Source organism: Schistocerca nitens, chromosome 1 (assembly GCF_023898315.1).
Source record: "Schistocerca nitens isolate TAMUIC-IGC-003100 chromosome 1, iqSchNite1.1, whole genome shotgun sequence".
NCBI lineage: Eukaryota > Metazoa > Arthropoda > Insecta > Orthoptera > Acrididae > Schistocerca > Schistocerca nitens.
The window spans coordinates 961482172-961499333 of record NC_064614.1 but is presented as its reverse complement, the minus strand read 5'-3'; the positions used below and the strand labels follow the sequence as shown (position 1 = coordinate 961499333).

At 44.4% G+C, this 17162-nt stretch overlaps 1 protein-coding gene across 1 annotated transcript; it reads left to right on the top strand.

Moving 5' to 3' along the window:
- The first annotated feature begins 7013 nt into the window (after nt 1–7013).
- Nucleotides 7014–13595, top strand: LOC126237507 (uncharacterized). Its single transcript, XM_049947669.1, has 2 exons — nt 7014–7468; nt 13341–13595. The coding sequence occupies exons 1-2, from the start codon at nt 7109–7111 to the stop codon at nt 13494–13496; spliced, it is 516 nt and encodes a 171-aa protein (XP_049803626.1). The 5' UTR covers nt 7014–7108; the 3' UTR covers nt 13497–13595.
- The last annotated feature ends 3567 nt before the right edge of the window (nt 13596–17162 follow it).

The following is a 17162-nucleotide window of genomic DNA, read 5'->3' as shown; positions in this document are numbered from 1 at the left end:
CATAACAGGGAACCGAGACTCCTTACAGCTCTCCGGTTCGTTTGAGGTTCCACAGCTGCTATCAGAATAGAGTCACGACGCCATAAAATTTTAGTGCTGTTCTGTCGAAGGCTACAGTAGTTTTAATGGCTGCCTCACAAATTATTTTTAGACAATAATAGTACATCGCCAGTTTTCTTTCTTTGCAGTTTGGACTAGAGACGGCTTACGATGCCAAATTAGTGCAATAAATCAAGATTGCTTATATTAATATCCTACAATGAGGTGACAAAGGTCATGGGATGCCTCCTAATATTGTGTCGGGCCACCTTTTGCCGTAGAGCAACAACTCTATGTGGTATGGGCTCAAAGACCCATTAGAAGTATTGAGCCATGCTGCCTTATACAGCCGTCGGTAATTACAAAAATGTAAGGATTTTCGGTACGAACTGACCTCCAGATTGTGTCCCATAAATGGTCTATGGCATTCATGTCGGGCGATCTGGGTGGCCAAATAATTCGCTCGAATTGTCCAGACTGTCCTAACAAATTGCGAACAATTTTAGCCCGGTGGCATGGCGAATTCCATTGTTATTTGGGAACGTGAGGTCTATGAATGGCTGCAGATGGTCTACATGTAGGGGAACATAACCATTTACAGTCAATGATCAGTTCAGTTGGACCAGAGGATCCAACCATTCGATGTGAACACAGCCTCTTCATAGGTCAATAGACGGCTATTGTTTTCTCCTATAGCCGTTTGAACTTCGCAGCTGAAAGCTGTCGAAAGCGCTGCGAGGTATCAGGGATTTCCTTAAGTTGACCGGAGTCTTAGGAGTAAAAGGTAAATGCATTAAAACCTAATGCGCTCTGCGTCAGTTTTTCACGCATCTCATTGTTTATAACGTCATATGTCCTGAGTTGTAGGTGGCCCTTAATGCCACAGAGATTGTTGGCTGACAATAAGGGAGATTTGTACGCAGTTTGGTTCAAATCGGTCCAGTGATTCAGGACGAGATGATGTGGAAAACAAACAAACAAACCCCCCCCCCCCCCACACACACACACACGCACGCACGCACATTTTATAATATGTACAGAATTGTGGCGAGTAAAATTCTATATATTTTTAGAGCTATTTATATTACATACTTCGTCGGTCCTGCATCATCTTTTACCTTTTACCATGGCGCATGTGATACTTGCAAATGAACTGAGTTTCCTTACTGTCTTAACAGTGATGTTTTTGCTTTTGGGGCGCTCATCTGCGCGGTCATCAGCGCCCGTACAAAGTCCCAATTATTACACAGTCCAATTTTTTGCACAGTCCAATCTAGCCACCGTCATTAATGATGATGATGAAATGATGAGGACAACACAAACATCCAGTTCCCGGATGGGAATCGAGCCGGGACCCCGGCAGCCGACATTAATGATCGGGTGTTCTGTGTTTCCCCCAACTGCCTTCAGCACCGGATGAAGGACAGTCAGTCCGTAAAAGTTCGTACATGGATGATAGCATCCATAATTTAATGTAGTTTGTAGTTGTAGCAATTAAATAGTGTAAAAAGGAGTCAAGAACTGAATTTTTGTGACAAAGTTATTGTACTCGTACATATGATGTTTTCATAATGATGAATTACGTCAGTTTGCGTGTTGTTTGGGGCATATAACTAACACGAAAACGGGGCGAGTTGTGTCGTTAAGGTGGTAGACAACGAGAGGGTATTGAAATTGCAGTTCAGCCATCCACATTTAGGTTTCCCTTTGTTCCCCTAAATTGATTAATGCGAATTCCTAGATGGTTCGACTGAAACAGAGCAATCGAGTTCGTTCCCCATCCATGTCCATTCCGAACTTGCGTTTCATCTCTGATGACATGGTCAGCAACGTAATGTCTAATCCTAGCGTTGCTTCCTTCAATTTTTGTCAAACTGAAAGTAAAATTTGTATTGGAGAATACTGCCTACGATTTTCAATGAAAACGAATGACTAGCTACGATCTACGATGTTGGTCACAAGGTTTCAATTACCGTCGCGAAAAAAATCAAGCTGAGGAGACTGAACTTCGTGTCAGTCCTTTACATAGTCAACCTTCTGTGCCACCCATTTTTATCAACTATGGATAACTTTGCTTGTAGAAGTCTTACTCTGGAGGTTCAGGAAACTCTCAGTCTCGAAAATCACCTCGTCGTCATTACTGAAATGTGTGTCACGCAATTGTTTCTCCAACCGAGGAAAGAGAATGAAGTCACTCGAAGTCAGGAGAATATTGGCTGAGGAAAAAGATGATAACACAAAGAAGTAACATGTGGGACTCTGTTCCGTGCAGTCTTAGTTGGGGCATAACCGAGGATTAAAAACACAATCTTGGACATTGATCACGACGGTTCGTCCTGATAGCATTGCTTTTCTTTTCCAGCTTTCATTCCTCTCCCAGAAGGGGCGAAGCCGGCACATGGAGAGCCTACTGCTCTTCGGTGCCTCATATTGACTTATGTTATGATGTTTGGACACTTTTTATTTGGAATAGGGGTATGTTTCTTCTGTTACTTTTCCTAGTATCTACTCATATCTAATCGCTTTCTTGCACAACACTGTCAGGTGATTTCTGTGTTTCTGTGACCGCCTACCCCGTACGAGAATGTTAGCATTATATCACGGCGCTACCGAAAAAGACCTGTCGTCTTGTTGCCCGATATGATTGGGTTGGAGCCTTTTTCAGCTGCAGAGAATCGACAAGTTTCCACTACTCGCATTACTCCCATGCCTCCGAGCCGCTCCTCTACGGTGATTTGGAGGCTAAAGGGGTCAGTTGAAATGGTCTGACATAACTACAACATTTTCATCACTGATTCAGTTCGGCTGGTTTTTTGAATGGATGTGAGCAGTCGTGGAACCCAGCGAGTGGAGACGTCAGTCATTTTTACGATGACGAGTGAGATGTTAAAAGTGATCCATGACTGATTTTCACATTTTTCACTACAGCTTTGTTAAAGATACACCCGCTTTCGAGCATCGGAGCCTCCAACTGCGATTTCCGGTTCTTCAGAGAGAGAGAGAGAGAGAGAGAGAGAGAGAGAGAGAGAGAGAGGTGGGCCGGCCGGAGTGGCCGTGCGGTTCTGGGCGCTACAGTCTGGAACCGAACGACCGCTACGGTCGCAGGTTCGAATCCTGCCTCGGGCATGGATGTGTGTGATGTCCTCAGGTTAGTTAGGTTTAATTAGTTCTAAGTTCTAGGCGACTGATGACCTCAGAAGTTAAGTCGCATAGTGCTCAGAGCCATTTGAAGAGAGGTGGTCTGTCACTTCGTTCTTCGTCATTCCGACTGGTCTGAGCACACTAGAAGCGTGTACGCCATCTAACCATGTATCATATGATGATGCATTGTTGTACACTTACACCAACTCAGCATTCACTGTTACAACATTGTTTCCCTTCAAATGTGCAAAAGGAATGATCCGACGATACTCCACTTCATCATTGGGCTGCTCATTTCGTTTTGGTTGCTGCAGCCGAGATTGTAATACTTACAGGCGATACAGAAATGTACCTAAAAAAAAAATCCATAATATTTTTTTTTCAGGGTAATAAAAAAACGAACCACCTAGTTTAAATTTTCGTGACAAATCAGGAAAATTAAGTACAAATGACCAAGAAAACTGCAACATTTTAGCATACTATTTCGGAGACCTTCTCAACTGTAAAGAGCCTCCAGACAAACCGGAATTCAAAACTCAAGAAGAAATCCCTGCAGAATCACATCCACCAACTCTAAATGAAGTCTGGCAAGCTATAAAATCCCTCAAGAACAACAAATCTTCTGGTGAAGATGGAATCACAGCTGAACTTTTGGAACTAGGTGAGGAAAAAGTAGCACTACACCTCGGCACAATTATTAAGGAAATTTGGAGGACCGAAAAGATCCCACAAGATTGGAGGACGGCACTTATACATCCACTTCACAAAAAGGGTGACAGATCACATGTGAACAATTACAGGGGGATTTCCCTTCTATCCGTTCCATACAAGGTCCTTTCGAAGATATTACTAAATAGGATTGAAACAGTTCTCGATGCAGAGATAGGAGAATTCCAAGGTGGATTTAGAAAAGGGAAGAGCTGTTCGGAGCAAATTATTAACCTTAAAAACATAATTAGAACACGTGCTGGTCAACTACATGTAAAGACGTTTATTGATTCTAGAAAAGCGCATGACTCCATAGACAGAGAAAGCCTCATTAGAACTCTGGAGGAATTTGGAATTGACAGAAAAACTAGAGAGATAGTAAAGCAATCACTGACAAATACCAAGTCCAAAGTCAAATTTCGAGGCAAGAGTTCTGAACCTTTTAAAATCGAAACTGGTTTGAGACAAGGGGATGGACACTCCCCAATTCTATTCACATCACTTTGGAGAAGATTATGAGGGAGACATTGGAGGAATAAACACAACAAAAAAAGGGAATTTCTTTTGGAGGATCAGTTAAAGGCCTTACGATACATGCACTAACTTTTGCAGATGATATTGCTCTCCTATCCACAAATATAGCAGATGCAATTAAATAAATAGAAATCTTAGCAAATCATGCAGCTAAATTTGGTTTACAGATATCACAAGAAAAAACTAAATTCATGTCTAATAAATATAAGGAAATCAAAGAATTGCACACAATTATCGGATGTATCGAAAGAGTCAAACACTTTAAATATTTGGGAGAAACAATAACGGATGCGGGCATTAAAAAAGAAGCTGTCAAACTTCGAGTAGCTAAACTTAGGAGGACACACATTTTAACACAGAAGCTGTACAACAAAACATGCCTATCTCGAAAAGCAAAGTTATTACACTACAATACAGTGACGTGAACAGAAGTTCAATATGAAGCAGAAACACTCTCCCTCAAGAACAAAGGACTAATAGATGAGTTCGAGTAGAAGGAAAGAGTAATTATGAGGAAGATTCTTGGTGGACACAAAAAAACTGTTGAAAAATGGGTAAAGATGAGCAATGAGAAGATCTACCAATTTATTAAACCAGTCACAACGGAAATGAGAAAGAGAAGGCTGGTGTTCTTTAGTCATGTGCTGAGAATTGATGATGGCAGATTAACGAAGAAAATATTCAATATAATTCAACAGAGGAAAACACTCAACTCTTAGTTGCAAGGAATAAAGAAAGACCTCTGTGAACTTGGACTTACAGAAATGAACGCAATGAATAGGGACAAGTACAGAAAGGCAATAAATGAATTCGAGGTTTTTCAGGAGGCTCCAAAACCGAAGACCAACAGGAAACTAACAGCTGAACATCTGGCAAAAATGGCAGCAGGCAAAAGTGCAGCCCGAGAGAAGAGAAAGAAGAAAGTGAACACGAAATAGAATTTGTAATGCGGTCCTTAGTTGGCCAGTTCGTGTAAATAAATAATCAATTAAAACTTCATGATTACCCAGGGATGTTCTTTCATATAAGTTAATGACTAGTACACTACTGGCCATTAAAATTGCTACAACACGAAGATGACGTGCTACAGACGCGAAATTTAATCGACAGGAAGAAGATGCTGTGATATGCACGTGATTAGGTTTTCAGAGCATTCACACAAGGTTGGCGCCGGTGGCGACACCTACAACGTGCTGACATGAGGAAAGTTTCCAACCGATTTCTGATACACAAACAGCAGTTGACCGGCGTTGCCTGGTGAAACGTATTTATGATGCCTCGTGTAAGGAGGAGAAATGCGTACCATCACGTTTCCGACTTTGATTCAGGCCGGATTGTAGCCTATCGCGATTGCGGTTTATCGTATCGCGACATAGCTGCTCGCGTTGGTCGAGATCCTATGACTGTTAGCAGAATATGGAATCGGTGGGTTCAGGAGGGTAATACGCAACGCCGTGCTGGATCCCAACGACCTCGTATCACTAGCAGTCGAGATGACAGGCATCTTATCCGCATGGCTGTAACGGATCGTGCAGCCACGTCTCGATCCCTGAGTCAACACATGGGGACGTTAGCAAGACAACAACCATCTGCACGAACAGTTCGACGACGTTTGCAGCAGCATGGACTATCAGCTCGGAGACCGTGGTTGTGGTTACCCTTGACGCTGCATCACAGACAGGAGCGCCTGCGATGGTGTACTCAACGACGAACCTGGTGCACGAATGGCAAAACGTCATTTTTTCGTATTGATCCAGGTTCTGTTTACAGCATCATGATGGTCGCATCCGTGTTTGGCGGCATCGCGGTGAACGCTCATTGGAAGCGTGTATTCGTCATCGCCATACTGGCGTATCACCCGGCGTGATGGTATGGGGTGGCACTGGTTACACGTCTCGGTCACCTCTTGTTCGCATTGACGGCACTTTGAACAGTGGACGTTACATTTCATATGTGTTACGACCAGTGGCTCTACCGTTCATTCGATCCCTGCGAAACCCTACATTTTAGCAGGGTAATGTACGGCCGCATGTTGCAGTTCCTGTACAGGCCTTTCTGGATACAGAAAATGTTCGACTGTTGCCCTGGCCAGCACATTCTCCAGATCTCTCACCAATTGAAAACGTCTGGTCAATGGTGGCTGAGCAACTGGCTCGTCACAATACGCCAGTCACTACTCTTGATGAACTGTGGTATCGTGTTGAAGCTGCATGGGCAGCTGTACCTGTACACGCCATCCAAGCTGTGTTTGACTCAATGCCCAGGCGTATCAAGGCCGTTATTACAGCCAGAGGTGGTTGTTCTGGGTAGTGGTTTCTCAGGATCTATGTACCCAAATTGCGTGAAAATGTAGTCACATCTCAGTTGTAGTATAATATATTTGTCCAATGAATACCCGTTTATCATCTGCATTTCTTCTTGGTGTAGCAATTTTAATGGCCAGTAGTGTATTTAACAGATTTAGTAAGGTTATCAGGCAAAGATCCTGCTCCAGCATCAGATGACAAGGCACTTTCGATTCTCGGGATTACGTGTAGGGAGTAGTAAACATCTGGTCGCCGTATTGGGGTACGCGCGTACAGCGTCGCTTTGTTTTAGGAAGGCGGCGCTTGTAGTATGTTTGTACAGTGACAGCGACTGGGGGCTTGCCCGCTGAGGAAACACGTCACGAAGCGCCGTACTTAAGATGTCGACCGTGGCAGGAGGAGCCAGTCTGCTACGCACGGCGCTACCAGAGTCTCGCAGCACGATGAGCGACGCACGCAGAGTCCTCCTGTTGGTCGCCGCGGCCGCGGCCGCTGCAGTGGCCACTGGCCTTCCCGTGGTGGTGCCGCCTCCCGGCTTCGGCTGGCTGCTGCCGCATCGAGCCCAAACTGCTGGACGGCCTCCGCTGTCGCCTCCACCCCTGGACCCTCACACCGTGTTCATCCTCACACACGGCTACCCTGTTCATGTACCGTGTCTACAAACAACAGGGGCTTCGCCTGTGCAGACTGGAATCACTGCGGGCTCACACAGGGCTGTAGCCAAGAATCGTCAGACTGAGGTGAGCAACAGAATCACCAATTACGAGTACCCCTTTTGACAAAATATCTTTAAGAATATAATTTTAATTAATATTGTGTTTATACTGTTTGCTGGTGAGGAGGAAAGTTAGCTATTAGTATTTTATTAATGATCTCATTCATAAGCAGCCCTATCACAGTCATCACAGTAGTCGCTCAAGAAAGTTATAATTAAGCTTTACTTGTTTAATCAGAATCGGACGATGACTCTCCTTGTCCGCAGTCTCGATGATTCGAAGCGATCTGCAGTATTGTGTAAATAAAATGTCTTGGTTTTCCTGCGTTGAGTAGTCAGTCGGGAAACCTCAGATCAAGCGAAAGTTTGCTTTGATATAGTTTAATTGTCCGATGAAATAATGGAGCTCTTGTATCTAATAATTGCAGGTTCGTACCAAATTCATCGGAAGTTCCCTTCTGATTACCAACGAAACGACACCTCCGTGCAAATTTCCAATTACAGAATACATATATAATGAAATTACTTACACACCTTTGATGTAAATGCTCAGTATATATTTTCTTGAGTAGCATACAACATATTTTCAATCTCTTTCTTCCAGTAATCTCAATAGCAAAATTACAATTATTCAATGCGGCTGTAAGCGTAGGCTTCCGCGGCCGTTGTCTTCTTCAATAAAATTCTTCAGGGTATCAGACCGCATCGTCGTAATTTAAAATGCGCCAACGTTTCGGCCAGCGTTGCAGCTAGCCTTCATCAGGGCCTTACGTTAACTGCTAAATGAACACACCTGGTTCCTTAAATAGCTGCACGAGAAAACCGTGTCGTTACTTGATTGGCTATAAAAGGAGGAGGAGGAGGGGTGAAAGGTATGCTTTATTGGTGTTTCCTTTATTATCTGTCATTGGCTGAAATAGCTGTTTTCTATTGGTCTTTATATTAACCCACCCCATTGGAGGAGACGGACGAATAGCGAACAGGTGATGGCTGTGACGTCACACTGTTTCCATGCTGTCCAGAAGCCGGCTGCGGCGTGCCATTGCTTTGTGTGCTCGCGACCACTACTGCGGCTCTCCGCGTGTCTGCATGGGCCGCCACGGCTCTGCCGCCGCTCCGTAGCCCTGCTATTGCAGGCAGCCAAGACCTCGGAAGCTTGTACCCGTCCTCTCTATTCATGTTGGCGGGTCTTTTGGCTATTTCTATCGCCTCTCTAATCTTTCTTTTGAAAGTGAGAGGCTGTTTCGCCAGGACGCGGGCTTCTTGAAAAAATATTGGTTTCCCGCACTCGTCTCGGTGTTCCGCCACTGCTGACTTAGTGTGTTATTTCAGGCGGATATATCTTTCATGTTCCGAGAGCCTTGTGCTAATCGGACGTCCCGTCTCACCTATGTAGACTAATCCACACGCACAACCAATTTCATACACGCCAGCTGTGTGTAGTTTGTCAACTGCATCCTTGGTAGAACCGGGCATGTCTGATATTTTGTTTCTGCTTCGGAAAATTGGTTTAATGTCGGCTTTTCGTAGAATTTTGCCAATACGTTCGGTGACCCCTTGTACATATGGTAACACAGCAATGCTCTGTGCCTCCTTCTCCTCTTCCCTATTAGTCTTCTCCCTTGTCGACATGGTGCTGTCTATCATCTGCTTCCCATAGCCATTAGTTCCGAAGATGGACCTGAGGCGTTCAAGTTCTGTCTTCAGATGTTCTTTGTCGCTTATCCTGTACGCTCTCTTCGTTAGCGTGTGCAGGGCGGACTTCTTCTGCGTGGGGTGATGGTGGGAGGAGGCGTGAAGGTACCTGTCCGTATTGGTTGGTTTCCTGTACACTTTGTGGCCAAGTTTACCATCAGGTTTTCGATATACTTCCACGTCGAGAAAAGGCAGCACCCCATTCTTCTCTGTTTCCATTGTAAACTGAATTTTCCTATGCTGTTGGTTAAGGTGCTTGTGGAAGTTCTGTAACTCCTCTTCTCCGTGGGGCCAGATGACGAAAGTATCATCGACATAGCGAAGCCAACAATTTGGACGTAATGGTGCGGACTGGAGGGCTGTTTCCTCAAAGGCCTCCATGAAAATTTCTGCTGCGATAGGCGATAGGGGTGATCCCATAGCTACACCGTCAGTTTGTTCATAAAATTGACCTCTCCACTTGAAATAGGTGGTCGTCAGACAGGGAAGAGGAGAAGGAGGCACAGAGCATTGCTGTGTTACCATATGTACAAGGGGTCACCGAACGTATTGGCAAAATTCTACGAAAAGCCGACATTAAACCAATTTTCCGAAGCAGAAACAAAATATCAGACATGCCCGGTTCTACCAAGGATGCAGTTGACAAACTACACACAGCTGGCGTGTATGAAATTGGTTGTGCGTGTGGATTAGTCTACATAGGTGAGACGGGACGTCCGATTAGCACAAGGCTCTCGGAACATGAAAGATATATCCGCCTGAAACAACACACTAAGTCAGCAGTGGCGGAACACCGAGACGAGTGCGGGAAACCAATATTTTTTCAAGAAGCCCGCGTCCTGGCGAAACAGCCTCTCACTTTCAAAAGAAAGATTAGAGAGGCGATAGAAATAGCCAAAAGACCCGCCAACATGAATAGAGAGGACGGGTACAAGCTTCCGAGGTCTTGGCTGCCTGCAATAGCAGGGCTACGGAGCGGCGGCAGAGCCGTGGCGGCCCATGCAGACACGCGGAGAGCCGCAGTAGTGGTCGCGAGCACACAAAGCAATGGCACGCCGCAGCCGGCTTCTGGACAGCATGGAAACAGTGTGACGTCACAGCCATCACCTGTTCGCTATTCGTCTGTCTCCTCCAATGGGGTGGATTAATATAAAGACCAATAGAAAACAGCTATTTCAGCCAATGACAGATAATAAAGGAAACACCAATAAAGCATACCTTTCACCCCTCCTCCTCCTCCTTTTATAGCCAATCAAGTAACGACACGGTTTTCTCGTGCAGCTATTTAAGGAACCAGGTGTGTTCATTTAGCAGTTAACGTAAGGCCCTGATGAAGGCTAGCTGCAACGCTGGCCGAAACGTTGGCGCATTTTAAATTACGACGATGCGGTCTGATACCCTGAAGAATTTTATTGAAGATTCAATGCGGCTATTCGGCACGGAGAAGATCCTGTAAGTCCCCTCAACACCCCATGGAGAATATTACAAAGAGCAAATATGCGCTCATGGAATAGTAATAGCACTGTACTACTTTCCCCATCGATTCTGCGAGTATATAGATGGTGAAGTAGGAAACGTAATTCACTCATAGAATTGTGCAGGGATAATTAGTAGAATATAAAGAAATATTACAAGAATACCAGTATTTAACGAAGTTATTACACCTTCGTAGCCCGGCCGGGGTGGCCGAGCGGTTCTAGGCGCTACAATCTGGAACCGCGCGACCGCTACGGTCGCAGGTTCGAATCCTGCCTCGGGCATAGATGTCTGTGATGTCCTTAGGTTAGTTAGGTTTAAGTAGTTCTAAGTTCTAGGGGACTGATGACCTCAGAAGTTAAGTCCCATGGTGCTCAGAGCCAACACCTTCGTAGACATTTTTAAGTTTTCAGTCCTTCAGTTGGGTGGATGTCGTATTTCTTCTCTGACTACTTTCTGAAAATCTTGTAATATTTACTTATATGATACTTCTAACCTTTGCAATAATCTATTTTACATGTACCATTCTTCACCTTGTCTTTACTTGCTCCTCCCAATGCTACTTTAACGATTCATATAAAATTATTCGAACTTTTAACCCGCTGCTTCTTTAAGGTAGAAAATTATATAGATTGCTCCGATTCCTCGCAACTCTTCATTTCGTTTATCCACCCGTTGAATTCTTTACTTATTTTTACGCACCACGTACAAAACGATGTCTGCCTCATATAGTCTCGTTTACCTATAATACGTGTTCCATCTGTATGGAACATTTTGCTTCCAAAGTATTGTAGCGCAGGTTTCCTCCTCAGTTAATTTCAGTACTGGAATCCAGTAGAAGTTTCCATCATTCTTCATGAGATGCATCATATTTTGTTTGTGGTGGAATGGACACTATTTCTCTCAACATTTCTCAGTAATCTTATTTATTTTCTTCAAGAAGGTCTATCTTTTTATATTAGCATTCTATCTATCTTTCTATCGCTTGAGCCTTGTCCCGCAGTTACGCAGGGTCAGCCATCGTTAATTGGATCTGGCATGCTAATGTTTAAGGGGTGGCCGGATGCCCTTCCTGCCGCGACCCCATACCCCCCGGGACGGAAATAGTGTACCCCAACTGTCTGCGTAGAGTGTAATCCATGGAATAGTGCGAAAGTGTTCAGATGTCTGCGAGCCGTGTAACTGAGGTAGAACATGGGGACAAGCCCGGTATTCACCTAGCGGGATGTGGAAAACCGCCTATAAACCTTATCCAGACTGGCCGGCACATCGGCCCTCGTCGTTAAAGCGCCGGGCGGATTCGATCCGCGGCCGTCGCGCTTACCCGAATCCAGGAAGCAGCGCTTTAGCGCTCTCGGCTGTCCTGGCGGGTGGATGTTTTTATATTAGCGTATATTCTACAATTTCTAGTTGTCTTACGAATCTGTATTACGCTCCTGTATTCTCGATAATAACTTACTGCATGCCGCTCCAGACCTTTGCTTTGTTTTGATCATTTCCTAATTTTTGCATATATGGTTCACTACAGACTCGTACATTGTCTGAGTTTCGAATGTAATTTATATGCTATTATTTTTCTCAGGAGCTCTGATTATAGTCGAAGAGATATAGAGCAACAAGGTGCACTTCAGAACATTCTTCGTATCCTCGCAAAATCGTTTGGATATCATTTTGATTTAATTAGTCGTTGATAGCTGAGACTGTAACTTTATTTTCATGAAGAGAACGCTTTGGAGTGTCCAGTTTCTATATTTCAGGATGCCAACGACCTTGCCACAGTGGTAACACAGGTTCACGTCAGATTGCCGAAGTTAAGCGCTGTCGGGCTGAGCTAGCACTTGGGTGGGTGACCGTCCGGTCTGCCGAGTGCTGTTGGCAAGCGGGGTGCACTGAGCCCTTGTGAGGCAAACTCCGGAGCTACTTAATTTAGAAGTAGCGGCTCCGGTTTTGTTCAAAATGGTTCAAATGGCTCTAAGCACTATGGGACTCAACTGCTGAGGTCATTAGTCCCCTAGAACTTAGAACTAGTTAAACCTAACTAACCTAAGTACATCACAAACATCCATGCCCGAGGCAGGATTCGAACCTGCGACCGTAGCGGTCTTGCGGTTCCAGACTGCAGCGCCTTTAACCGCACGGCCACTTCGGCCGGCCTCCGGTTTTGTAAACTGACACACGGCCGGGAGAGCGGTGTGCTGACCTCATGCCACTCCATATCCGCATCCATTGGTACCTGTGGGCTGAGGATGACACGGTGGCCGGTCGGTACCTTTGGGCCTTCCAAGGCCTGTTTGGACGGAGTAAGACAGGATATATCAGAATATCTGTACATTTATTAAAATTTTGGACTCTACTCCGCACAAGATAGACAAAACAATTCGGCAGAACGTCATAGAAAACATATCCATTATTTTGTTGCAGTTATTTGGCACTTGTCACCTGTAGTTTTTTCCTTTCTGTATCGGTAAAATTTCCTTTTCAATAACAAGTAAGAAGCCACTCCATATCAAGCATCTATGAGAATTTTACTGAACGTAGGTGAGCAATGTGCAGCTACTCCAACGCTTTATCAAATTATCTAAGCTGCTTGAAAAGTGTAGCTTCATTCTAGACTTTCAATAACATGCAATTAGTTTCTTCTTAACACCTCAGTTGTTATGAAAGGGCTTGGATTGAGGGAAGGTAACGACGAGACTCTGTCCTCAATTGAAATGTTTTCCTCGCAGCCCGCTACGACTACGGCCACCACGAGAGCCGCGGTGTCCCCCACAGCTGCCACGACGAGGCAGCAGGGCCTGCTGAGCTTCATCAACGTGCCGGACATCCCGTGTCCTGAGGGACAGAGGCGGGACCCCGCGGGCAACTGCCGCGACGAGTGGTAGGAGGGCGGCCTCTGTAACAAGAACTCTGCAGGGAGACCACTGATGGGACCTGACAAACGCAGCTAGTCTGTGCTGTGGCCTGCCAGAATTTTACGCTTCATCCTGTATTATAAGTCATTGACATGGCTGTGTTATTGTAGTTCTTCACAAGTTGAGTCGTAATATTGTTTTTTTTCATTTTTTGTACTTTTAGAAATATATTATCTATTTATTTATTTATTTTATTTATGTGTCTGTAAATAAAAAATTATCTGTAAATAAAAAATTTACTTCGAACTTCAGAAAGTAGCTGTTTTCTTCAAAATGATAAGCCACACAAATGATCCAGTGACCTTTTGTCTTTCTTACACTGAAATTAGCTGCATTACCTACCCGACTAACATAACTGTTGGCACACTGCATTGTCAGCGAGAGGAAACGAGTCACAGTCTGGCTGACTGCCGAAACTACCTCTGCCATATAGCGATTTTGTGAGACCGCTTAAGAGGTTACTGAGAAGATTTCCAGCCTGTTCTACAAAATACTCAAACCTCTAAAACTAATAATACGTACGTTAAGAGTTGAGGTGATTGGAATATAACTGTCTTTTCGTTGCTAAAAGGTGATTACGTGGGACGAGGAAGGCCTTCCGTCCACAGAGTGAACACGCAAACAGTTGTCACATAGAATCCTGAAATACTTTGATATAACATTGAAGAGGGGATAAAAGAAGGCTTCACTATAGGTAGCGTCTTTTAAGAGATCTGCTCGTACAGCTTCACGCATAGTGCGCTGGTTTGTGTGACAGTTTGTTAATAACTAGGTTACCTGCATTTGGTTGTTAAGAGCTTTTATACGCTAGTTTAGACAAACGCTGGGTTGGTCGCCAACCTCTGGCTCAGGAAATACAAAACACGAACAGTTAAAATACAATAAGACAGAAAACAAAGTTTATACTGAAACTTCCAGGCAGATTAAAACCGTGTGCCGGACCGGGACTCGAACTCGGTACCTTTTCCTTTCGCGGGCAAGTTCTCTACCAACTTTTTTTTTTTTTTTTTTTTTTTTTTTTAAATCTCACTTTGTTCGGTTTCCTTCGTTTCATCTGGTCGGTGAGGACGTCGCAAGACACCCGTTTCAGTTCGTCGTTAATCCATTAAATCAGTTTTTTTACTACAGAGGACAGCTAACCCTCTGACCGAACACGCTGAGTTATCGTGCCGGCACCAAGTGAGCTACCCAAGCACGACTCACGCCCCGTCCTCACGGCTTTACTTCTGCCATTACCCGCCTAGCTATGAGGACGGGGCGTGAGTCGTGTGTGGGTAGCTCAGATGGTCAGTGGGCTGCGTGCTCTGTGTAATAAAAAAAACTGAGTCAAGGAATGAAAGATCAACTTGAACGGATGTCTTCTGACGTCCGCCTAGACCAAACGCAACGACCTATATCGAGTGAAAATCTCATTCTGGAAAGTTTACACTGTTGACAGACAGATGGTGCACACGACTCCCCTCCCTTGGTTGGTGACTGTGGAGACAAGAAGGGCATACAGCCATCAAAATAAAAATAAAACAAATTTGACAAATTACGAAATCAGCGGATATCATACTAACGAATAAAGGCTATGGAAGGGGAATGGGGCGATATTTTAGGAGGTGACAATGCTGGCAGAAACGTCCTGGCAAAACTTGTGAATGATTTTCGGTGGGTGTGAGGATACAGCTGCCTCGAATTGACGCATTCAGTAACGAGGCTTGAAAATCAGGATGGATACCAGCACTCGCAACCTATTGATCGTCTCTTGTAATAAAAGTATTTTAAATTAGGATTAGAATACCACATGATATAATTATGTGCTGTTCCATTTCAAGTAAATGATTTGCTCCTTATGAAATATGGAGCCGACGCTTTCCTAACTACGGAGAATCGAGTAAAATAATATTGAACTTTCTGACAGATTAAATCTATGTCCCGGACCGACGCTTGAACTCAGCGTCTTTGCCATTCGCGGGCAAGTGCTCTAACATGCCAGAAAGATTCATAATAGCGCACACTCCGCTGCAGAGTGAAAATTACATTTTTGAGACAAAACTATTAACTGAATTCTCTATCGGTGTTCAGAAAAGCATAAAAATAACAAAAACAAACACTTCAACGATTCTCTGCCGTCCATCAATAAATTTATCAACACACATCTGTTCTCAGAATTTATATCAGATGTTCCTTCAGAGAGTGGAATGAAATAAAATATGGATTTGTTCTCATCTACTTCTGCGTCAGCAGTGAAAATCGACGACTGCATAACTCGATCACCGATTACTGCGCCTGTATTCTAAAAATGGCTCAATGGCTCAATGGCTCTAAGCACTATGGGACTTAAATCCCCTAGACTTAGAACTACCTAAACCTAACACTAACCTAAGGACATCACACACATCCATGCCCGAGGCAGGATTCGAACTTGCGACCGAAGGAGCAGCGCGGTTCCAGACTGTAGCGCCTAGAACCTCTCGGTCACAGTTGCGCCTGTATTAATTTGTCTTTTTTTCCCTCTTTGATTTAGACCTGTTGCACTGTAATCAGCACAGTCAAGGCTGGCAGTCACATTAACAACAAAGAGGTTCATCAGGGACCTTTCTTGATCGATACAAATTATTAAAGTGGATAGCTAGATGTATGTATGTTCCACATCTCCTCCTAAACCATTAGACCGATTTCAGCCAAACTTGGTACAGTTATCATTTAGTGTCAGGCAAGAATCACTGTGGGGGTAGAAGCCACGTACGAGGGCTATTCCGAAAGTAAGGTCCGATAGGTCGCGAAATGGAAACCACGGTAAAAATCAAAAATGTTTTATTTGCAACAGTTAGATACACCTTGCAGCTACTTATCTCCATAGTCGCCGACCCGACTTAGACGTGTATCGTAGCGTTGTACCAACTTTCCCATACCCTCGCTATAGAAGGCAGCCGCCAGTGCTCTCCGCCAATTCTCTACGCTGGCCTACGGCTCGTTGTCTTGTGCCGAAATGTTGTCTTCATAACCAGCGGTTCATGTGACCAGAGCTGAAACTCAGAGGGAGACAATTACGGGCTGTATTGTGGGTACTCTCACATTTCCATTTGAAAACGATGCAGGAGCATCTTCATTGCCCCTGCAGAATGCGGCTGAGAATTGTCTTGAAGACGAAACAGCACGACAGTTATGTAATGTTAGCTGCATAGCTTCAGGGGAAATTTCTCACCAGGCCCCCGTACTTGGCGGCAGACACTATTTTCTAGACATCTTTACGCACTCACTGCGAGCTCAGAAATGAGAAGAGCGACGTGATGCTAACTGGGGTTATACTAGAGACACTACCCAACACATCTGTGCAAAGCTTTATCGGATTTTCATAGTCGTTTCCATTTCGTGACCGATCGGACCTTACTTTCGGAATAGCCCTCGTACCTGTCAAGGGGGTGGGGTTGATGAAGCAATGTAGCCCACTACGCGACAATAACCACATATCAGTCATCCAGTATTTAAGAATGTGAGCTCTTAGATACTTGTAACGAACTTTGCACATAGTTTCAAATCCTTATCAAAATTTTTGTCTGTGAGCATCACACATAATGACGAAAGGGAAAAAAAAGCATTTTCGCAGTTTATGCAATAAAACTGCGGAATCATGCAGGACGTTTTATT

What these genes read in the sequence shown, in the direction of transcription:
- LOC126237507 (XM_049947669.1), top strand. Translation starts at nt 7,109, where the DNA reads ATGTCGACCGTGGCAGGAGGAGCCAGTCTGCTACGCACGGCGCTACCA. An exon ending in CCAAGAATCGTCAGACTGAG is followed by an intron (nt 7,469 to 13,340) that starts GTGAGCAACAGA and finishes TTTTCCTCGCAG; the next exon opens with CCCGCTACGACTACGGCCAC.